This window comes from Triturus cristatus, chromosome 4_2 (genome assembly GCF_964204655.1).
Source record: "Triturus cristatus chromosome 4_2, aTriCri1.1, whole genome shotgun sequence".
NCBI classification, from domain to species: domain Eukaryota; kingdom Metazoa; phylum Chordata; class Amphibia; order Caudata; family Salamandridae; genus Triturus; species Triturus cristatus.
In genome coordinates, this window is record NC_140586.1 from 668,065,526 (window position 1) to 668,089,838 (window position 24,313).

The following is a 24,313-nucleotide window of genomic DNA, read 5'->3' on the forward strand; positions in this document are numbered from 1 at the left end:
GTCCAGAGGGGATCCGGATTTAACTTTAACCATTAACTCCAAAGTGTCCTGGGGGACAGATGTGTGAATTCCTTGAGGACAAACGGTGGCTGAGGTTCGCTAGGCTTATTCCTGCCATCCTGGTGGCTATGAATGGGGCCACTGAGACTAGTGAAGATGGTATTCACTTTGTTCTGAAAGAACAGAGTTAACTTTTCACATAACTCAGTGCTGGCCGGTACTGAAGCTGGTTCCACTCGCAACATTTTATTAATAGTGGCGAAGATCTCTTTCGTGGGATTTTTCGCTGCTGCAAACTGAGCGGCAAAGTGCTTCTGTTTAGTTTCCCTTAGCATACGTTTATATGTAGCCAGGTTAGCCAGATATGCCTGTCTTTCTTCATCCGCGTATGTCTTCCTCCAGTTGCGTTCTGATCTCTTGCATACGCATTTTTGTGATTTCAATTCGGTCGTGTACCACGGCGCTGAGGGCGTAGTTCTATTAAAGACTGCTGGTTTTGGTGGCGCCAGCTTTACACAGGCCTGGGAAAGCCAGTTTGTGTAGGACAGAGCTGCTTCCTCCGTGTTCCTGGGAATAGGAGTAAGTGAGGTGGAGAGTACCCTAGATAGGGTCTCTGCTTCTACCCTGTTCCAGGCTCTAACTGTTTTGGCCAGTGTTAAGGGGCGCCCCTTGTGTGGGTGGGGAATAGGTGCAATATTAAACCTGACACCCGCATGATCCGACCAGGCCAGCGGTAACAAAGCTGTAAATGCTAGTTCTGATGTATTGGAGAAAATCCCGTCGAGTGTGTGACCTGCCCGATGGGAAGGACCCGTCACCTGTTGCGTCAGCTCGGCGGTTTCCATAATACTAAGGAGTCGAGCTGTATCAGGATCCTCTGGCTTCTCAAGATAGAAATTAAAGTCCCCTAGTATAGTATAAGAGTTCTCCAGCAATACCTCCTCGAGAAGGGTACCCAAGGACGAAAGAAACAAAGGTTTAGGGCCCGGATGTCTGTAGATGAGAGTACCTTTGCAGGAGAAATGGTTCGTAAGCCTCAGGTTAAAGGAAATTGCTTCACACGCTGTCATTGATCGTGCTTTAAAAGTGCCCTGTATGGAGCTATGATATAGATTTGCAATGCCACCCCCTTTTTTTATTGGCTCTGTGAAGCACCTCACAATAATAGCCCGGGGGGGTTGCTTGAACTAAGTCTGGTCCGGACGCCTCATCCGTCCAAGTCTCAGTAATAAATGCAATTTTAATTTGTAGATCCAGCAGCAGCTGAGAGCATTCCATGCTGTGTTTTACCAGAGATCTGGCATTGAGAAGAATGCAAGAAAAAACCTCTGCAGCCATGATAGTGGAGAGACCCTCCGTAGCCGTGGATTTAATGCCTTCCGGGTGGATCAGGGGTAGAGGGCAAACGCAGTTAGAGCAGGGGCTAGGTGGCCGAGCCAGCAGTGATTCAGCCGATATTAGAGTGCATCTGGCGTTACGCTCCCACAAGTTTAGCTCCATCAAGGAGGTTCTCGAGTACACGAGGCGCTTCTGGAGGACTGGGGGAAGTTGAACAGGGGGAGGGGGGGCGCTGAGCGCGGGCCGGGCGCGGACGGGCTCAGACGGGCTTGCCTTATGGCAGATGTTTCATCCATTGATAAGCTGCCATTCACAGTGCTACGGTCAAAATGTGTCAAAACCTCCACAAGGGCACTTAGATTTCTGTTTGTGTCACATTTGAAACAAAATGAGGTATCAAATTAGGGTGCAAAGAAGCCTATGTGGAAAAAACTGCAAAGAACTTACCTTCACTCTGTACACCTTTTTTATTTTGAGAAAGGTATGTTTTTTTTAAGCAACTACTGTTGGTCTTGCTTTACAGCACAAATTGAAAAAGAAATGTCTCATGGTGATTAACAAGTCTAATAGTTGATTTATGCATTTTGGTGGTTTAAGAAACTTTTTTTTCTTTCCAGTCTCGACGATATGATTCAAGAACAACTATTTTCTCCCCTGAAGGTAGGTGGTTTGTACATTGGAAATAAGTAACCTAATGGTCAATTTGACTTCTGAGAATTTTGGTTTATTGTAGAATAAGTATTTTGTTTGTTTGGTGATTTGAGACTTGCCCAAAATAGCCACATAAAGTATAAAAATTATGTTGGTATTTTAAGTCTGTGTTTTCAACCTTTTATGCTGCCCTTGTAAACTTACATGTATACATGAAACAGTGTAGCGCCATTCTTCCATAGGGAACCTTGGTACAAGGGTGAAATACGTGTGCAGTGGTCCCAAGGAAATCCTTCACACGAAATATCTTTTGTTTATGATGCATGGTTGTATATCCATATACGTACCACTCCCTGTTGTGTTGTCCCTCAGTTGTTCCTTTCCCTGGTTCCTTTTCCTACCACTCCCTGCATTTCTTCACTATTGGAATGTCCCAAATGAAAATCATATAAAATGTTGAAGTGCCTCTTGTCAGTTGCTCTGCGTGGCTACACTGAAGACATCTATTTCTTGTACTTAATAAAGAGACTTACCTATCATCCTGGTGGCATTTTTCTTCATTGGCGATAAGGATGGGATACCACATGGGGCAGTTATGGGTCTTCACTCCTGTAGTTTCGGATCCTCGCCATTACAGAGACGTTCTGAATGGTTGGTGTTGTGCTACTCTTGATGGGACTCGTGTCCCTCAGGTAGTCACCTGCTCTAGTCTCATCTTTATGGTGCCTCAGTGATGCATGTTGGTGACAGTCATGTCCCTGCAGAGCATTTGGTCTAGTGATTTGGCACCGCAGGGCAGTTGGGCTGCTGGTGCACGTCATCCTTGTGAGTGTTAGTCACGTGTCTGCTCAGCAAACTGTTAATTTACAGCAAAGCGCATCATAAGAGATCGTCTCGTCTACAAATACGTTATTCAAATCATCTGGAAGAAGTTCTTCATTAGCAGATTCTTTATGTGAATCGAACTACACAGGAATTCCTTTCTCTTCAATCTCCGTTTTGTCAATTCTAATTGCACACCACTGATTGGTTGCGATGTGCTTATGCACATTTGTTCAAATGTAACCTGGTCAACTGTGTAGCAACAGCGCCATCTACTGGCATTAATGCAACTGAATATAAGACCGCTTCAAATACAATTGAAGAAATAATAAAGATCTGGCTGGCTATCTTCAGCAGCGATCCGCATCCTATTTTCTGACTGATCGCAGCTATTTACTGCTCATGACAGGTGGGTCGGCTCTGTAGTGCAGTCAGAGTGCTGGGACGTACCATCCATGTAAGTGTACCTGGCACAGGATCTGTGTGGATATCCTTGGTGAACCCACAAGCAATTTGTGTTCATGCTCCACTGCCGTACTCTTAGCCATCAGTGTCCATCTTTCTGGGCTTTTCCTCACCTTCTGCGAACTGCTGGGACATTCCTGTCTGTTCGGGGTATACCCATGAGGGTCACGCTCTTACCATTGTGATGGTGCTGCTACCTCTGTCATAGATCCCTTGTCTGTGCGGGCAGAGCAGTGCTGTGATGTGCCACAGCCCTCGAGACTCTGATTGCCCCTCGCACTTCCTTATCGAGTATCTACCACCCTTGGGGAAGAAATCCCCTCACACTACCCTCTCCTCTACCTTTCACTCCTGATTGCATACACCAGCCTCCCCTCCCAGTCTCCAGAGCCATGTGATTATAGCTTCATTTTTTTTAATGATAGAAACAAGACTGGTTCAGTTAATACAACCTCCCGTTTAGGAGTCTTAACATACATTTTGAGTCCTTTTCTTACCTTTAAACTATTTATTTCTCACAGGATGGTTATTTTTGTGATTGATGCTGTTTTAGCAGTTATCTTTCCCTTTCTTTAACCATTTAATTCCATAGACATACTCATTTTTGACTTGTGCTGCTTTGTGACAACATCTCCATTTGCTTTAACTATGAGGTATTTTATTATTTAGGGTTATTCTGAATCTCCGGACTTCATGCTAAAGAGTAACTCGCTTTAACCATTTCTGTATCATCCACTCATTATTGTGGTTGGTGTTGTCTTAAATCTGCTTTAATTCACATACATTACAATCACCGCTTTTCACGTCTCAATATGGCAGCTGTTAGTATTAATCAACCTCTGCTTTTTCTGAATGATGTGGGTGAACCTGAATTACCTTAAGAACAATAGCTGCAAATATTTGAGACCTATCTACTTGCAATTGGGGGGAGAAATTTAGCCTGGTGCATAGGCAACATATTGTATTACACAATAACCTCTGGGCCAAGTCCAGCGCACTCCCCAGCAGCTCCGCTTCTCCGTTCACCGCGCTAGGACTGTGACCGACCCCCGAGCAGGGTCCGAGCCAGCTACCCGTCACTGCTCCTCAGGGTCCGCCTAGGTACCATCCGGTATCCCCCCCAGTGTTCCTCTTCACAACTGTTGCTGAGTGCATAATTGTCTTATTTGTTTTTATTTCCCTGCATTGTATTGGCATTATTGTATTTTTGTCTTACCGTTCCCGCTGCTGCGGCCCTGCCCCCCTGACCCAGCCGCTCCCGCCTCTGCTCCCGCCCCCTCCCTTACATATGGCACCGCTGCGGGGGCGCGCACGTGAGACCTTGACCTCTGGGCCAAGGCCAGCACTCTCCCCAGCAGCTCCGCCTCGCCGTTGACCGCGCTAGGACTTTGACCGATCCCGAGCAGGGTTCGAGCCAGCTACCCGTCTCTGCACCTCAGGGTCCGCCTAGGTACCATCCGGTATCCCCCCCCCCCTCCCCCCCCAGTGTCCCTCTTCACTTTTCCCCAACTGTTGCTGAGTGCATAATTGTCTTATTTGTTTTTATTTCCCTGCGTTGTATTGGCATTATTGTATTGTATTTTTGTCTTACCGTTCCCGCCGCTCCTGCCCCTGTGGCCCCGACCCAGCCGCTCCCGCCTCCCTGCCTCTGCTCCTGCCCCTCTCCCCTACATAAGGCGACCTCTGCGCGGTCGCGCGCAGCGGGCGCGCCTAAGGCATGCCGGTCCGTGCCTGGACCGTTATAGGAGTATTTCGGAGATAAAATGAATGTTGTTCTAGAGAGACATAAGTTCTTCAGTAGAACTCGAGGTAAACACAAAAAGGTTGCTCATTACATTACAGTACTGTGATGTTGGTCCTCTCACTGACTGACTAATCCATGATCAGTTAGTAAGATGTACTAGGGATCCAAAAGTTCAAGAGAGACTAACTTTGAACCCCAACCTGCAAGAGACAATAGATATCGCTAAAAGTATAGAACACGCAGCAATTTTGTATACGGGAAATGAAAGTATTACCTGAATCCCTCAAAGTCTATAATAGTGTTAACACCCTCACTAACACAAGTGACACAATCTACAAGATAAAAAAATGTGCATATACAGAAGCCTAAATATAAACCTGACAGACTGAAATGTTACAGGTATGGGACTAATAACCATTAGCCAACCGCCCCAAATTTCCTGCAGGGGGAGTAATTTGAAGAAAATGCAATAAAAGAAGATATTTTGCTAAAGTATGCAGGGATGTAGAAAATAAGGATGTTAATCTGATCAGAGCAATCTCAACTGAAGATCAAGAGGACAAAATAGTTTTCCTAGTAAATTTTACTGGAAAAAATTTAAAATGTGAATTACCCCACCTGTGACGTAGCGCTTGATTGTGTCTCCTATAAGGTATGTTCTCCTTACACACTGATAGACAAAACTTTCCAGGATAAATTTGCAAGGAAAATATATATTTTAGAAGCTCTTGACATAAAACCTGGGGGATGATATAAATGCAGATATCATTCAAGAACAGGAACATGGTAGAAATTTGATTTTATTAGGATAGATACACCAGAAAGACTTGGGAATCAGACTAGATCTCAATAGCGTAGAACAGGTGCTTACTGCAGACAGGTCTGTTAGTGGAAAGGGTCTTTGAGACAAATTTGCCAATGTCTTTCCTGATCATTTAGGCCTACTCGAGGATTTTGTATGCAAAATTAATTTAAAAAAGATTCAGTCCCCATAGTACACAAGACACGTCATATTCCGCTCCTCGTGAGAGACTCGCTCAAAAAGTAGGATAAGTTGGAAAATCAAGGAATGATAGTAAAAATAGAGAGCTCTGAATTGGTGGCTCCAATTGTGATCACCACCTAGAATGTTTATAGAACTCCTCCGGGGTAATTTAGGAGATTAAAATTCAAATATTTAGGTGGATAGACATCCTCTTCCGAGGATTAATGAAATATTGAGCCTCCTACGCGACTCCAAATACTTCCATTTTTTTTTAACCTCTCATCTGCATATCACTAGGTGGCACTTCACCCAGAGTCCAGTCTTTAACATCCTTTACTGCCCCTCTGGAGCCTACAGATACCGAAGGATGCCTTTCGGATTAGCTTCCACCCCTCAGTGGCGCTAGGGTGCAGATTGTTGAGGCCCAATGTTATCCTATGAAGGATAGGGGGCCTCCGGTTGGTGGCTGCTGGCAAGTAGGCCACACAGCTGTGGGAGCAAAGCTCCTAGGGTTTAGGTCAGGGAAATAGGGAACCAAATTAGCACCCAAGGTGCACCCTCAGTGACACTAGGGCAGCTGGGTGCTGTTTTGAGGTCGGGTGCCCTGTTTTCAATGGAGAACCTCCGGTTTGCAAAAGCACTGCCAGCAGGGAGACGAAGGACTGTGGGGCATCTGTTGCAGGGGTGCCTTTTGGGGTCGGCTCTTCTTACCAGCTACTGGTTGTGGTTAAGGGGCCTTCTGGATTTAGGCTGCAGGCGTCGGCTGGAGGCTTGAGACAGGTCAGGGGTCGACGGATCTCTGGTCAGAATCGCCGGGGGATACCTCCTTGTGGTGTTTTTCCACTCTATCTCTGGCCGGGTTCGGCGGGTGCAGAGAGGGCTGGATTTGCGGTCTCTGGCTACTGTCAGAGGTTGCAGTTGAACAAATCCGGTGTTCATGGGAGAAGCAGTCTTTGGAAGTGAAGGCAGGCAGGTCCTCCGGGGTTTCTGAGGTTGTTAGCTTCAGGACACACTGGGATTTCGTAGGAGCAGGTTCGAGGGGAGACGGGCCGGTAGGGCTGGGGCCAAGTCAGTGGGCGTCTTCCTCTTGTTACCTGGCTGCGCGGCTGTTCGGTCCTTCTTTTCTTCTTGTGGTCAGGCTGGATCTGAGTAAGCAAGGTTCAGGGTGCCCCCTAAATGCTAGATTTAGGGGCGTTACAGATAGGTATGGGAAGGGACCAATGGGTCCCTTCCCTCGGGTGGGTACTCTCCCTATTGTGCCACCCTCTAGAGGGGAGGGGGGGCAGGAGCCTGTCCCTGGTTGGCTAGGTCCCCCCCATCCTCAAGATGGTGAGGACTCTCAGTTGTGCTTCACCTCGCCTCCCCCACCTGAGGGGTGGAGTTGGCAGAGGTGGGCACACCTCTTTCCCTCACTTGTTTTTCCCGCCGGTTCTCTCGCCCAAAGTGGGGGGTAGAACCAATGGGAACCAGTTGCTGAAAGCAGCAAATGGTCTGGGGAGGCTCACAAAGGCGGCATGCTTTTGAAGCTTCCCCTTCGTGAACCCTGTCCATCTTGGGGGAGGAGGCTTGGCACCTTGTCCCAGGATGTGCATTGTTTTAGGCCTGGGGTCCAGAAACCTGTCTGTTTGTGGCAGCCTAAGCAGCCACTCAGTCAGGTCACTAAAAGTTGGTCGAGTTTCAGGGGGCATCTCTAAGATGCCCTCTGTTGTGCATTTTACATTAAATCCCACACTGGCATCAGTGTGGGTTTAGTGTGCAGAAAAGTTTGATACCAAACTTCCCAGTCTTCAGTGTAGCCATTATGGTGTTGTGGAGTTCGTCATGACAAACTCCCAGCACCATATACTCTTAATGGCAGCACTGCACTTACAGTGCCCAGGAATGGACTCTGGCACTGTAGGCGTACAGGGATCATGCACCTGTACCCTCCCCTCTGGCATAGGGCACCCAGCTAGAGGGGCGACAGGGGCTGGCATGTGGCCAGAGATGTCAATTGGGTTTAGGCTTCAATGCAGTTGTTAGGGAAGGAACATAGTCCCTGGGTACCTGATTAGCAGGAGCCCAGGGCACACTCAGTCAAACAACCTCAGCAATTCAGCAAAAAGTGATGGCCTACCATGCAAGAAAGAGGGCACTTTATCAGCCCCCCCCCCCCCCCCCCACCCCCTATGAAGGACTGATCACCCTTAATTACGGTGTTGTCCACTAAAAGTATAGAGAAAACCACTGCCTTGATTGTGAAGTGGGTCTTAGGTCTGCAGGTGTACAATTTCAAGGTAGAATACGTACCGGGAACCAAAAACCACATAGAGGACTGTTGATCCAGAATGCTTGCTGTTGACTATACCCAAGATTTGACACTGCCTGATGAATCTGTTCTATCAACCCACATTACAGCAATCTTAAAGGATGAAGTTGAAGGGAGTATAAAACTTGACAAAACCTTGTTACATTTAAAATCGCACAGGAATGGGCTGAGAAATTTAAAGAATTACCAGAAAATATATAGCCATACAGGAATGTGAGAAATTAGCTATCCAATGATGGAGACTACCTCTAAAGATTGGGTAAAATCATACCACCTTAAATCACTGGGGAACACATTGATCATGAAGGCCATTTATTAAGGAGTTTGACTAGGAGCAAAGTTAGGGCAGAATACTGGTTTCCTGATGTGGACAGAGTCCTAGAGAATAAAGTAAGAGACTGTAATGCATGTGGAGTGAGCAATAAAACTAAAAGAATTCACAGAACTCCACTCTCCTTTAGAAGTCCCTTCCAAGCCATGGGATAAATTAAGGTTAGACACTGAGTCCTATTAACGTACCCGGAATGTATCACAAATGCATATTTGTACTAGTTGACTATCATTCTCATTGGGTTACGACAACGTTTGTAAACCATATCAATACTGCGAATGTAAGTGAGTTTTTGCTGGACACCTTTTCCTTGAAAGGCATTCCTAGCACCATTGCAGCTGACAGTGGTATGCAAGACTTGATACCCATATCAAAACACCTTTACTGCCTCAAAGTCAATAGGCTAATAGAAAGAGTAAATGAGATGATAAAACAAATTGATTTGATTGGCCCATGCAGCTAGGAAACTCCTATCTAAAATTCTTTGTGAAATGTTATGGACATATTTCCTACTTAACCTCACATTGTGACGGTCCTATCACCTTTTACATCCCTAATAGGTAGGAAACACGGTTCTCAACTCACTCATCAATGATGGACAACCAGTGCAGGTCAACAGAGACACTGTACTTATAAGGAATTCTACCACGATTCAAAACCAATTCAGGAAGTTTCCTCATCCATTAAGAACTAAACAAGTGAAACACAATATCCTTATTCTCGAAGGTGGCAAGACCTGGAGCATGGTTTTGATAGCAAAATGTCCAGAAAACCCCACAGCTGTATGTAAACCCACATCTCATGATGATTGAAATAAGGTTTACCCTCCCTTAGTTAAAAGAATTACCAGGAATGTCCGCTCACCTAGCTGGCAATTGGATAACAAAGTAGGGTGATTCCCTTGCCCTTAAGTTCCTATTTCTTCCGATATCATACATTTTAATTACATGTATACTTTTACTCTATTATTTATGTACCAATTTACAGTTTTGTTCTTTTTGTCTTGCAGTTTCCTTTTTTTCATCTTCCCTTACTTACTATCTTTCCCTAGGGAAGGAAAAGTATTTTAATGTCCCTCAGTTGTCCCCTCCTTTGGTCCCTTTGCCTTTCCCTCCCTGCGTAAGCCACTATTGGAAATGATCCAATTGAAGCTCATATAGAATGTCAAAGTGCTTTGTAACAGATGCCCTGTGTGGCGAGACTAAAGAAACCTATCTCCTGTACTTAATAAAGAAACTTACCTGTCATACTGGTGGCAACATTCTACATTACTTGCCTAATTGCGTCTGTATGCAATTACATTGTTTAGTTTTCAGCGAGGCTTTACTTTCCTCCGAGCAAGACCAAGACCCCTCCTCTATGAGAAGATAATTATATCCGTACCAAACCGATCTGTTCTTCAACCATTTTCTTCCTGCCAGTGTTACCAAGAACCAAACTAATGTATGAGACTTGCCAAGATGCACAAGCTTTGTCCAGGAAAACTAAAGTACTTCTGAACCCATGTCTCCAAAGTATGGGCTTAGGGGAAAAGAGTTTCTCAGCTGTTCTTGGTGTTAAAAGACATTGGAATACACGTGTTAAGGTGATACTTGGCCATTCTCTAGATGCATGAAGAAAACTCTCTAAACACCACCCATGTATACACAGTAGAGGGTATTACTCTGTTTATACTCCTCAAAGAGGCTTTCGAGAAAATCCCCAAAAACTACTGGGACAAGGCAGCAGGTCAGGGTACCTATTAGTGATGTAGAGTAGCATACTTGAGATTCATCCAATGATTGTTGAGCCTTTGGCATTGGTTTCTGGAATGTCACTCAACCTACTTACTCTTGAATGGTATGAAGGTGGACTACCATTTTATGTAACTGTGTGAACTTTATTTTTCACTGTAGGTCGCTTGTATCAGGTGGAATATGCCATGGAAGCTATTGGACATGCTGGAACGTGCCTTGGAATATTAGCAAATGATGGCGTTCTTCTAGCTGCAGAGAGACGCAACATTCATAAGCTTCTTGATGAAGTATTCTTTTCAGAAAAAATATACAAGCTTAATAAGTAAGTTATTTGGAATCTATCCAACTGCCAATCTTTGCACAGTTCCTGTCTTAACACTAATACTCTTGGTTCCGTTGTGGCTGTTTATACAGATTTTGTTTGCTACAGCTCAATGCTTTAGGCACTCAGCTTTGGTGTCCCTAAGAGTCTTTGGGACAGGACTAGCGGTAACTTTGTTCCTCCGTGGCCTAGAGGGGTGGTCAGCGCACCTACTAGATATTGCTTCCTCAACTCTTCCACATACTAGGCCTCACTCAGGTGATGAGAGAGAGATCCCATTGTGCATAGTTAAGTCATCATTAGCTTAATTTTACCAGTCCTAGGAGAGACCCTACATCACTCTAGGATGTAGACAAGTTTTGCATTTTACCAAAAATCATTATTCTGATTCCATGAACTTGCCAGTAGGGAATATTCGTGGCAAGTCACTTGCCCATCTAAGCAATTCAGAGTAAAAAATAAACATTGAGGAATGGCTGTTGCTATAATTTTACCTTCCATTACTTTTAGTATTTTTTTCTTGCTCTATTTTCTATTGTGCTTGTGGATTTTTGGAAGTGTATTGACTGTTTACCATGCTGAATTGTCCCATCTTAGTATGGCTAAATTTATACTGGCTGACTTTTTTCTTGCAGTGATATGGCATGCAGTGTTGCAGGCATAACCTCTGATGCCAATGTTCTCACAAACGAACTAAGATTGATCGCTCAAAGGTATATATAGATTCTACTATTTGTAATGCTATAAGTACTGTCTGGGTTGTAGCCTATAAATCTATTTCATGCAAAATTGAAAACCTAAAAAAGGTATAGTGGCCTAAACTATACCTCTACACGATTCTCTGTAATATAACCCGGTTACGAAGCTTTTTCTGGAAGAAATGCAAAGTATAATGTGTTGCTTAAAACACTGCAGTGGGACAGAGTTAATGGCTGACTTATCTCCTTTTGACGATTTCAGACTATTTGGTTGTTTGTATAATAAAACGAGTTGCATGTAGAACTTGAACCATATAATTGATTCAGAGGTAAAGAGGATCCAGTCTATAATTGTTTCAGAGGTGAAGAGGATCTCCCGTCTGTCACAGCTCTCAACCACTGATGCACCTCTGTTTAATTTATATTCTGTGTAGTAAAGCACTGGAATCCTTTCTCTGCAAGATAATTATGGAGACAAGTCCCGGAGCCAGAATGTTGTTGTGTTCAATAGAGTGAAATTTTGCAATGTCGGTTTTAGGCAGTTAGCTTCTCCAGTGTCCCAGATTGCAGTGCAGTTCATTTGACTTCTCAGTGGAGCAAGGATCCTTTTAACGCAAACAAAAAAAAAATCTTGATTGCCTAGCAGAAAAAAAGTTGTTCTTTCACTTACTGTCATTAGACGTTTTATGTTTTTTTTTTTTTTTTTTTTCTTACCAGAGTTTGTCACCATGCTGACTCTTCACAACAGAAGTCCTCATTAAAAACAGTAACAGTCATGGAATGATACAAGGTTTTAGAATTTGTCCTCCAGTGCTACATTGTCTAGGCCAGTGTAGCAAAACTCCTTAACCCCACCCATGGAATCCACTTTACTTACAGTGGCCCCTTCGATCAAGTTCTTACCATGGCATTTACTGCTGAAGATTCGGTTGATGGTGAGACATCCCTTTCTGCCAAGCTCGCAGCCCTCCGTGTCTAGATATATTAATCGGATGATTGGCTTGATATTAGAGCGCCGCTTTGTCATGTCTGGACAAAGAGGCCATGCTCAATATCTTGACCACTTCTTTGGTGCCCTCACGTGTTTAGGTGCTGCCAGTAGGGGGAAAATGCAGAATCCTCAGACGGGAAACCACCTTCACAACGAAGGCTAAACAGCAAGATGCCTTTACAACTAAGGCATTTCAACAACAATGTCTTTACAACACAGGTTTTTATATGTTTTTTACGAGTATGCCTTTATCACAGATTCCCTTTACAGCTAATTTCATTGTGAAAGCATGAATGGTAAGGGCATAATCGTAGTAACAATTCTTTGGTAACTATTTACGGTAAGGGTTAGGTTTATTTTATATATATTACCTACTGGCAGTCGCCAGTAGGTAGTTATAGTTCGGACCTAGTTTCCATAAGAAAAGCGTTTTTTGACTTGCTTATAACTTCGGCGCTGTTTGACGAATCTTCACGAAATGTTCCAAAAAACATTCCCTCCTGATTCTAGTTGTGCATGGAAAGTTTCAGGCTGATCAGTCAATTGCGGACCTGTAAAAAGGGGGGATTTTGCCATGTTAATTCCCGTAGGGATTTTGAACGTGACTACAGCCCAAACCTCTGGATGAAATTACATCAAATTTAGCAGAAAGCTAGCTCTTGGTCCAGATAGAGAGCTTTTTGTGGTTTGGTGTAGATCCATTCAGTAGTTTTTGAGCTATTTAAGGAAAAGCGAATTTGTATATCTAGGGTCGGTAACCCTCCGCAAATCCTCCCAATCTTGTGCAGAGATCTGATTGGCTGGCAACATCTTCTGACATGGACTTGGCCAAATCTCAAACAAAAACGTAAAAAAAAAAAAGTCAAAAAAAGAGAGAGATGGGGGCAGGGTAGGAATACCCTAACGCCCCTATGCCTAGTGCTGGGGTCCCCGAAGGACCATGGATGTCCCAAAAAGAATTTAAAAAAATTTCGTAGCGAAAACTGCAACGGATTTGCAGATTTGTGGCAAGTGTTTTTTTAAAAGAAAAAATTGGTCGCCTGTACTTAATTACAGTATAGCTTCAGGTGCATATCAACGTATATTTTTGGGTGAAGGGCGCGCACAGCACCCTCCCCATGGCCGTTCTTAGCTTTGGGGACCGCCACCTTCCAGGGGCAGGCCTATTGTCCTTTTTTTCACTGATTTGGGTTTAATAATGACCAGCCATCTTTAAGCTATCGAGCTAGTAGACCTGTTCTTTTCATTTAAAACTTTATCAAACATATTTATTTTGATTTAAAGAATTTAATGCTTGTTCGAGGCTTGAAACAGGAAAAATAATATGGTGTTATGTAGTGCCTTCTGACGTCCATGCGTAGCACTGTAATCAGCAAGTGTCGATGGCCTGATTTTTTTTTTATATTGACCTGCCAATGGTTCATTGTTCTAACAAGCTTTATCTTCATTTAGTTGGTAATTGCTGCGTGAGAAGAAAGAGTGGGCACAAAAAGTCAAGTGCTCACTCTGTGGCACGAGAAGGCGTCTATGAGTGATAAGTGCATTACCATGGAGCCCGGAAACCTTGCCTTTCAACCTCTGTTTACCACTTGAGCAACAAATCCTGCGTTGCTGGGGAAATGGACTTTTGTCCCTGTGCTTTAAATGGTCATCACAAGTAAATGTGTGCAACGTAAATAGTTTAAAGGAGATGTGTTGTACTTCCTTTTCAAAATTCTCATTGCCACTCTTCCAAATGTTCAGTTACTGGTTGTCACAGTTCGGAATATCTGAGCCCATGTCTATGGGAAACCTAGTCCTTCCATCCTTCCATACATAGCTATCCTCTCACTGTGTCCTAGTCACCAGTGGGGCACCCCCGTGGACCACTCTGTAAGGAGATTCTCTGTTACCTTTGACCAATTCACTTTTATTTGTGTGCCTTGCCTGCCGGCCGCACTACTTACACCATAGTGACAGTTACCGCTTGTTCAATAGTGTGTTTAACTTTTGTTCATGTTTATATTAAGCGTACTGCTTAACGTAGTGCGTCTAGTCTCTTTCGAAGACAGGCATGCATGCTAGATGTTCAGAGTAGTACTTTGGGTACAATACTTACAGGCTTTTCTGAAGGATGAGGGGCTCATCAGACCTTGCAGGTTAGCCTTCTCTGCTCAGACTCAGTAGAGGGCTCTGAGTATTAAACTCTTTCCGTCACGTCTATTGGCTCCTACTGAAACCCATGGCTTTGAGAAGCACCCTGTGGCCCCAGCAGCAGTGTGAGACCCTCCGCAGCACTGCATGACTCTCGACCGCGGCAAAGCTCTGACACCAACCGTGAAAGACTGTGTTGGCCTGTCTCTGGCTCTTGGTAATTTCAATTTGAGATTCTGCAAAACCCTGAAGCAACCTAGGCCTTGATGCTGCCCCACCCCTTCCACTGGCAGCTCCGCAGGGGCACATCCCGTGATTAACAACTATTCTCCCACGAAAAATACATGTTCTCAAATATTGGCAAAACTTAAGTTTCCTTATCTCCTGACTTTCTTAATTCTGGTCTGTGTTTAGAACCCCCCTTTCATCTCGTTATGGCTTTTACGAACAGCTATTAGGTATGGGTGACTTTCATCTAAGACTGAAGGCGTGGTTGTCACTTGGCGAGCGAAGGCCCTGCAGTCCACAGACCCCCCGGTAAAGCACGGCCCGTGCAGTAATATTCTACATTTTAATAACGCGGCTTGGCCCTTTGTGCCAAAAACAGAGAGCATACGGTGGAAGACACATATTCTACAGTCAGCCAGTCTTTAAATGCAATACCATTCTATTTCTTTGTTTTTTCTTTACAATGCGATATAACATTTATTTGAAACAAAATATTTCCAAACAAATATATTGGAAATCAATGCCATTTGTAAAAGCTTACAAAGACAAATCACCGGAATAAAAACAGAAAGGAAACCGTCCCTAAAATAAAAACAGTTGGAATGAAAGTCTTAAAGAATAACCATAGGAAGTAATAAGTATTTCAAATTAATACACGAAAGAGCATATAAGCACCTAAAAATAAAATCAATTGGAAATAAGAATATTGCAACTGAATCCATAAAATAAAAACGATTCTGGCAAAGTCTACTGAACTTTAAATAACTGAAAGTAAAGGTTGGAATGTGTAGCTGGAAGGTGTAGTGTCCCTGGAACCTGAAAACACGGTTTGCACAGCGGGAGCACAGTGCCGGCCCCTCTCTACAGTACCCTTGGGGAGGGCAGCATGCTTCAGTTTATAGGCGAGCAGTATGGGAGCCTGATTCACTGCCTGCTTGTCACCTACGTGCATGTCTGCACCCCTAATGAAGCATGCACCACTGCAGGGGCTCGGCCTGTATGTCTGCCAGCTGGATTCCCACCTGTGCCCTGATTCTTGGCTGAGTCATGGAGTCCGGCACAGTTTCAGGGCAGCCCTCATGCTGAGAGCACAACTCTTGAAAAAATAAGTGGGGGGACTAGACAAGTGACATCATTGCGGGGGTTGCATTTATGCATGGTAATTAAGTGATATTTTATGGGGGGGAAACTAGAAAATCACAGAAAACAAAAGTTAAAGTAATGTAAAGAAGATCTGTTTTTGTTGGGGGTAAAAACCATAAGAAACTCACATAAAAAAACAAAGGTTACAATGACATTATAGTTAGGAAGTAACATTTTAAAAACCTTAGAAATTCACTTACAACACCAAGGGTTACATGGACATTCTATTTGGGGAAATAACATTAGAAAAAAACCTTAGAAATTCACTAAAAAAACAAAGCATGCAGGATCATTATAATTAGTCTCTGATTTTACACTCATAGAAATTCAGTTATAGTTACCCAAGCTTACTATAACTTACGCCCCCGCAATGTATTCCCTACGACCTCACATATTACATCACTCATTACATGGTCAGTGACATCACTGATGACATCTCAAATTAGCTATAAACCAAAACAGGGCTTTGGCTCAAAAGACCAGCAGAACTGAGCCCAAAATACTAAAGAACAAAACACCTAGTCCTACCTGGATTTGATTTAAATAACACACTATTTTTGAAAAGCTTTCATGAATTGAAACACAAAAGATGGGGCTTTAAGAATTGCCTATTCTTCAAAAAGTTTTTTATTTATTTATTACGCATTATTTTATTGTGTGATGAAGACAAACGTCCCTGATACAAACATACATATACAATATAAATGACAATACAATACATTAACCGCACCCTAGACAATTTAAACATTCAATCATCTACCATACTTGGCCAATCCATTCATACCAAAAAACTAACTCATACTCAACTGAACTGAAAGGTCCTTAAACAACTACTCCTTGTTGAACACAGATAGTTTATCCGTGTTAGACTTTTTAAGACAATAAATTTCTTAATAAACACTTTAAACCCAAAGAAAACATCAAGGGCAAGACTTTTTATATGGAGTGTGTAAAGGACCGACTGGTCGACTGGTCTACGCGTTTCAAACCTCTGACATTATGAGGTTCTCATCAGGACCAATGTATTCTGGAAAGAAAATCAAAAAGGTAATAATTAAAAATCTCTACTCTAATCAGCAATAACAGAACTTGAGCCAGCCTCCATTCTCGACCTGGCATACCCACCTTAAGAATATCTATGCACGTGTGGTCTCAGCCTGCTTTATGTCCAAAGGATGTTTCAATCAGCTAGTGCCTGGAGCTGAAAACAACCAAATATGACAATAAACCTACTCGTCGAATTGATTCACATCCTAATGGGACAGACGCACAAGGACAGGACAACAAATAGGAGAATTGCTCACCCTACGATTTCAACTAGTCGAATAGTGTGGCGTTCGTGTGTTCCCTTTGTTTGGCGTAGTCGGGCTTTAAATATTCCTCTGCCATCAGAGACTGTAAAGACAAAGCAAAAGCGATGTCGGTTGCGTTTTGCTAACACGCTGTCGAGCTAGTACGTAGATTTAAGCTTCCCCCTAACGGGGACTCGGTGATTCGTCGCCTACCTGGTAGCTGCTTCTTTTAGTCGTTGCCGCCATCCAACGGAGCCATACACCTGAACCGGGGGTTGCTTCGGTAACCAGGAAGTGAATCGGGTCTTTTAAAGAAAGGTGATGCGCATGCCCAAGAATCATGGGAATTGTGGTTCTTTTCATGGGGGCGATGGGAAATGTAGTTTATCATCGGGTTGATGATGTCAAAAACTTTAAACATCATGGATTGATCTCGATTCCAAAAGTTAGGTCGAAATTATGCGATGAACTCTCCACGGGAGGGGTTATAAATTCCAATTGGGCCGATACCGGAACGACTTTGTAGACTACTTATTTGTTGGAAAAATATTTTGTTGAAGAAAATGCCCAAAAGACAGATGGCTTTGGTGAAATGCAGAGACCTGATTTAATATACTGGGAGCAGTCCGCCAGTCATGCTCACGTCGTGAGTGGTCTATATATCTCCGCTATTTCATTAAGACCGTTGGTCGTGGTATTAAATTTCATAATTAAAAATGACTCTCTTTGGCTCAGGCGACCGTCCAAGTCACCTCCCCGTGGATCTAGCTCGATTTTGGACAGAACTGTCCACTTCAGATCTTCCTCGCGGTGTTTCAATATGGTCCAATGGCTCACCAATGGAGCGTTTTCAACTTTTCGTCGAATCCTCGACTTGTGTTGAATGATGCGTTGTCGTACTTCCTGGGTGGTCTTGCCTATATACAATTTAGGGCATGGGCATGTGACTGCATAAATCACATTTTTCGTCCTGCAATTGGTGAAGGCATCATGTTTCCAATAGATGTTACTAAAGGTGAATGTATCGCCTTCTACAGTTTGATCACAACAAATGCAGGACCCGCATCTATGATGACCGACAATTGGAGGCAGAGCTAATAATCCTCTCAATGTAGGGGGCTGTTGTTTGGGCAAAGCTGCTCTTACAATGAAGTTGGCTATGCTTTTTTCTTTTTTGAACGCAAACAAGGGTGGTGTGGAAAAGTCATTATGTAGACCGTTGATCAGGTGCCAATTTGACAAGACTAGTTTGCGAATTTGATGTGAATTGGGGCAGAATGTTGTTACACACACAGGTCTATTGGCCGTATTCTTCTTTTTACTCGCCAGTAGAGTTTCCCTTGGTGTCCACCAGGCTCTTTTTAGGGAATGTTTGAGTAGTCTTCGTGGGTATCCTCTCTCAAGTAGTCGGTCTTTAAGTTTGTTGGCATGCAAAAAGTATTCCTCTTTTCGTGAACAATTCCTACGAATCCGTAGGAACTGCCCATACGGTAGATTCTGCTTTAGGCTCCGGGGGTGATTGCTGGTGTAATGCAAGGCCTTATTTCGATCCGTTGGCTTCCTAAAAAGTGTGGTCTCTAATTGTCCTGATAGGTTTTCTACTTGCACATCCAAAAATGTTATTGATTTATTGGAAGCCGAACAGTTGAATTTGATGTCTCTCGTGCGTTCATTGAGCCATCCTACAAATTCGTCCAATTGTTGTTCAGATCCAGTCCAAATTAAGAAGATGTCGTCTATATATCTCATATAGTTAGAAATATTAGCCGAATATGGGTTATTGTCGTAGATGAAATTCTTCTCATATAATCCCATAAAAAGCACCGCTAGCTCTGGGGCGAAGGGACACCCCATCGCCACGCCTTTTATTTGAAAGAAGAAATCTGAGTCGAAAGAAAAATAATTTTTCGATAGTGCAAATTTGGCGAGTTTCAGAATGAAATCCGATGGAACCTGGACTGGTCGTTCTCTTTTCTCCAGGAACCATGTTAGTGTCTCTAGTGCTTGGTCTTGAGGAATCTGGGTGTAGAGTGACACCACATCTAGTGTCACCATTAGTTGATTTTTGTTATCAAATTTGACTGTTGTTATTCGGTTCAAGAAAGCTGTAGTATCTTTCAAATGGGCAGGAATATCGTTAATAAAAGGTTTTAGAAAGAAATCAATATATTGTGCAACTGGTTCGATGAGCTACTCACACCCTGAAACGATTGGTCTACAAGGGGGGTCGATTTCACTTTTATGTAGTTTTGGTATAACATAAAAGACTGGTATCCTAGGATTCTTATTTTGTAGAAAAATCCGTTCCTTTGGGCCAACGAAACCTTGTGTGTGCCCTTCCTCAATAATTTGAAAAAGTTGAATTTGTAGCTCCTTGGTTGGATCCCTTGCAATTTTCCGGTAGCAGCTGTTGTCCTCTAGTTGACGTAGCGCTTCTTTTTTGTATTTGTTTAAGTCCCAAATAACCACTGCTCCTCCTTTGTCAGCTTGTTTGACTACCACTGACCTGTCATTTTTAAGTGCAAGCAAAGCATCTTTCTCTTGTTTAGCCAGATTGTATTTGATGAAATTTTTCTTCTTTTCCATTGTTTGTATTCCGGAAAGAATGGTCTTTTCAAAAGTATTAATCTCTTTAGGGATTTTTGGGCCAGATGGACAGAATACGGACTTTCTCTTTAATCCTGTTATCTCTATTGAGGAGGTTTCTGGGGTATCCTTAAAAAATATTTTAAGCCGCAGTTTCCGGCAAAATTCGATTATTTCTAACTTAAGTTTAACGAAGTCCGTTTGCCTGGATGGAACAAATCCTAGTCCTTTGGATAAAACAGACAATTCTGCTTCTGTCAGGATTTTTTCTGACAAATTGAACACAGGTGACGGAGCTAGCTCCTGTAATATTGACGTCGGGTCCTCATTTCCCATGGCTGTGAATAACGTAAGCGGCCTCTGCCCTGCCGCTGGCCTCGGGCTAAAAAATGCGGCCCTTGATTAATTTGTTGATCCTGGTTTTGTTGTTTTAACCTTGGATTTATGTTTGTCCCTGTATTGTCCTCCGACTCACCCCCTGAGGATGAAGATGTTGTGTCAGAGAAAGTGATGAATTTCTTCCTTGAACGTCCTCGATAGTTTTGCAAATAATTTCTCGAGTCGTTGTTGCTGTAGAAATCTTTGTTTAAATACGGGTAAGTGGATTCCAAAGAGAAGTTCTTTTTATCCGCTTCAAACTTGTTGCTTTTTTGAATAACCGTATAGTCCGTATAGTCTTTAAACTCAGATATCTCCTTTTCAACTTTTTCAAGTAATGTTTTGGCGTCGGTAAGACTTTGGTTGTTTCGAACTTCAGTTTCCAGGTCGGCTATTTCTTGTAACATCACTAACGACATCATCCACAGAACCACTCTCACACACCTCTACAACCAGTTACTCACCCATACAGACATTCATAGAGCCACTAAATTACCCATACACCTACCCACACAGCCACTCGCTAGCCCATACAGCCATTCACACACTCACAAACACAGCTACTCACACACCCACTCATCCATTGTCACTGAAACACCCACTCACTCAACTGTACAGCCACTCACATAGCCACTCACCCATACAGCCTCTCAACACACCCCCAGTTACCCATACAACAACTCACATATCCAGTCACTCCCACACAACTACTTACATACCCATTCATACAACCGTTCACATACCCACGCACTCCTCAATACAGCCACTCACATAGACACTCTCCAGTATAGCCATTCACACACCAACTCTTAACCAAACTCCCTCTGAAGCAGTCACTCACACAAGCACTTACACAGCCACTCAGTCACCCACACAGCTACTCATACACTCATTAATGCAGCCACCCATACAACCACTCACCCATACAGTGACTAACATGCACTCACTCCAGTACAGTCACTCCCACACCAACTCACTTAACCAAACACCCACTGAAGCAGCTACTCACTCACCCATACAGCCACTTATACACCCAGTCACTCATACAGCCCCTCACATAGCAACTCAGCCACCCATACAGTGACTCACACATCCATTCACCTACCCATACAGCCACACTCTCCAATACAGCCACTCACTCACCCATGCAACCACTCACTCATACAGTGGCCAACACATGCATGCACTCATTCACCCATACAGCCACTGAGACACCCACTCGCACACGCATATGCAGACACAGCCACTCTCATAATACGTGTCAGAAATAGTATCACTCATTACACAAAGTATACCATTTGTAGTACCTTTGTATATGTTTAATAATCATAAACATTTAGAAAACGGACACAATCGCTGGGTGATGTCTTCAATGATGTCATTTGAGATGTCATCGTGAAGTCCTAAGCAGTGCATTGCTGGGGTGGAAGTTGCAGTTAGCTCATGTAACTAGATCTACTGAAATTCAATGGTTTTGTGCGTGTAAATTCTGAGCCTAACTAAGACGTGTGTGTGTATATGGATATATATTCACTGAAAAAACCATAGGTTTCAGGCACGTTATAGTTAGAAATTAGCATTTAAAAAACCTTTGAAATTCCCTGAAAAAAATATAGGTTTTAGGGAAAGTTATAGTTAGTTGGACATTTCACTGGTACAAAACCATAGAAATTCCCCCGTTATAGTTAGTTCAGCTAACTATAACTCGCGCCCCTGCAATGCACTGCTGATGACGTCACATATTACATCACTCATGACATGGTCAGAGACATCAGTGATGACATCACTCCTGACATCTCAAATGACCATGAAAATGCAATAGGTCTCGCCTTTGATTATAGCAAATCAAATAGCTTTAACTTAACCTATTGGATTATGTAATGCTTGTTCTTTTTTTTCAGCTGTCTCCTTTGTGTAGTTCACATTCCATGCGTTTCTTGTTTCTCGCTGGCGCCCATGTGCTTCTTCTGCCCCCTCCATGTTGGGAAAGTACTGTTAAGTGTCCTGTGCTGGCTGATTATGCATATACGAAGTGTATTCAGTGTTTGTGATGAAATCTGTCTTTTGTGTTCTGATTGGGTGGTTGTGCAGTGTGTGCTGGATTTGGGGGGATCATGTTCGTATCATGGTGAAAGAAGACTATGTGGCAAAACCCAGGAACCTAGTGGCCTGGACAGGAACCTAGGAATAATGGAGACAAGCAGCACCTAATTTGAGCCTGTGAGTGCCAGTGGACGACACCAGCACTTGTTTTTGTGGACCTGCCATCTTTAAAAATGCATTCCTGATCCCTTATGTGCACAGGTTTACAAAAGATTTTGCCATTTATGTATTTTGTCCATGAGGATAATGAAAACCTAGCCATTCAGATTGCCAGGTGCATTCCTTTACCCCGACTGTGTACGGCACTGCAGAACCTTTACGCAGGGCTTTAAGTGGGATGAAAAAACTGTGGGGGGGGTCTCTCAAAGGGGCATGGGCGATATAATTAAGGGCTTGGCTTCAAACATTGATGAAATATGTGCTCAGCATAATGTGCCGCCCGACTGGTATTTCGCTGCTTCTGTTATTTCCTCCACATAAGTAACATTACACCTACAACAAGCCAGGACTAGTGGCTTTGTCAAAGGTTGTTAGTTGCATTAGCTAAATATGCTACATGCATACATAAAACTATGGCTTCGTTGTATATAATATTGAAAATGCTTTAGTTCTTGAGTGAGAGGTTGTGGCTTAATAGCTAGCGCTGCCAACTTTGAAGCTGAGGAAGCAGGTTTGAGTCTCATCGTCCGCTCGACATCCTGTGTTTCTGGGCAATCACTTAATCGTCAGTGCCTACAAGAAAAGTAATTAATATGTCCTTATTGGTGCTCATGTAAAGCACTTCGAGTTTTACAATTCGGACCTGCAAACAGCTCAAAGTTACATCAAACACAGTGAAACTGCTGTAGAGTTAAGATTTTTTTTCCCATTCTTAGTGCGAGTGCAAAAATGGAGAGCTCGATAGGGACCCGTCTCGGCACCTGCTTTTTAAGGACCCGGCCCACTTAAAGCCCTGCTTTTACGGCAGCTGGTGTGCACGGTACAGAAGTCACTTGTCCGTTGAGAGTCAGCTCCCTCACATGACCCGTTAGCCCAGCATGTGCATTGCACTTGAACAAATGGCCCTGCTCAAGGCGAGTCCATGCTGACTTATCCTTGTGTGCCTCGCCTGTGAATGCCACCGCTCATCTTCCAGGAAGGTGGCACTGTGCCCTGTCCCTGATCCTTGAGATTGCTCCCTCGCAGAGCCGAGCTGCAGAACGGTGGTCCATAGCGCAATTCCATTCTTCTCCCTTGAATCTGCCGGCAGACTGAAGGCCTGTGCCCTGTTCTGCATGGCCTGGCCTCTGCCCTTATTGTACTGGCAGCAGAGGAGCCCCAAGGGATCAGCACTTGGTCACCGCAAGTCTGTGCTAGCTAACAGTGAGTGTTAGAGATTAGAGAAAGTGGCAACAAAACAACACTACATACAAAGTGTGTGCGTGATTCTCTTTGAACTAGCCTTAGCGTTTACTTACATATATTGTATACAATTTTATTTAGCGTGAACTTGGCCTAGTGGTATTAGATTTTTACATGAGCACTGGCCGGCAGGCCACATCTACACACCGCCTGCCCCATTGTTTACTTCAGATGCGCGTGTGTACTACAATAAAGGCTCCCAGACCTGTCCATTGCCCAGCCACTCCTAGCCCTCTTGAACCTGAAAGGGTAATCTTCTAAAACATTGAGCACCGCTAATTATTAATCTGTCTGCCTATGAAACAAACATTTTGGGAATAAGAATCTGCATTAAATATAAGCGGTTCCTTTAAAAGGTTCTCTTGTAGTGTTCTTGGTAAGAGAAAAGTAATTAAGTTTGTAGGTACGGTCTGGATGAAAACACAGTTCCAGATGTGGGGAAAGTTATTTGGAAAACCAATTGCGGACTTAAATGGTGATGTCTGCAATACGAGGCAATCATCTCCCAAGTGCAAGCCCTTTATCACTTTTAGTTCGGTGGTAGGTAATCTACTGGGCCCCCAATCGCGCAGTCAGTTGTAGTGCTGACTTTGTCGTCAGTGATTGAGATAAATATGCCCTACATATGCTTTAAGTGTGCCCAGATCGTCTCTCTGCC

At 43.5% G+C, this 24,313-nt stretch overlaps 1 protein-coding gene across 2 annotated transcripts in view; it reads left to right on the top strand.

The window, feature by feature from the left end:
• The window catches only part of PSMA4 (proteasome 20S subunit alpha 4), a 128,139-nt gene that overhangs the window by 24,731 nt on the left and 79,095 nt on the right, over positions 1–24,313 (top strand). Inside the window, exons 3-5 of one of the 2 annotated variants that reach the window (XM_085602469.1) lie at positions 1,956–1,998; positions 10,540–10,702; positions 11,338–11,415. In XM_085602469.1, coding sequence (XP_085458595.1) covers positions 1,956–1,998; positions 10,540–10,702; positions 11,338–11,415 — 284 coding nt within the window. The remainder of the gene's footprint in view (positions 1–1,955; positions 1,999–10,539; positions 10,703–11,337; positions 11,416–24,313) is intronic. The other variant, XM_085602471.1, reaches the window with a different exon arrangement.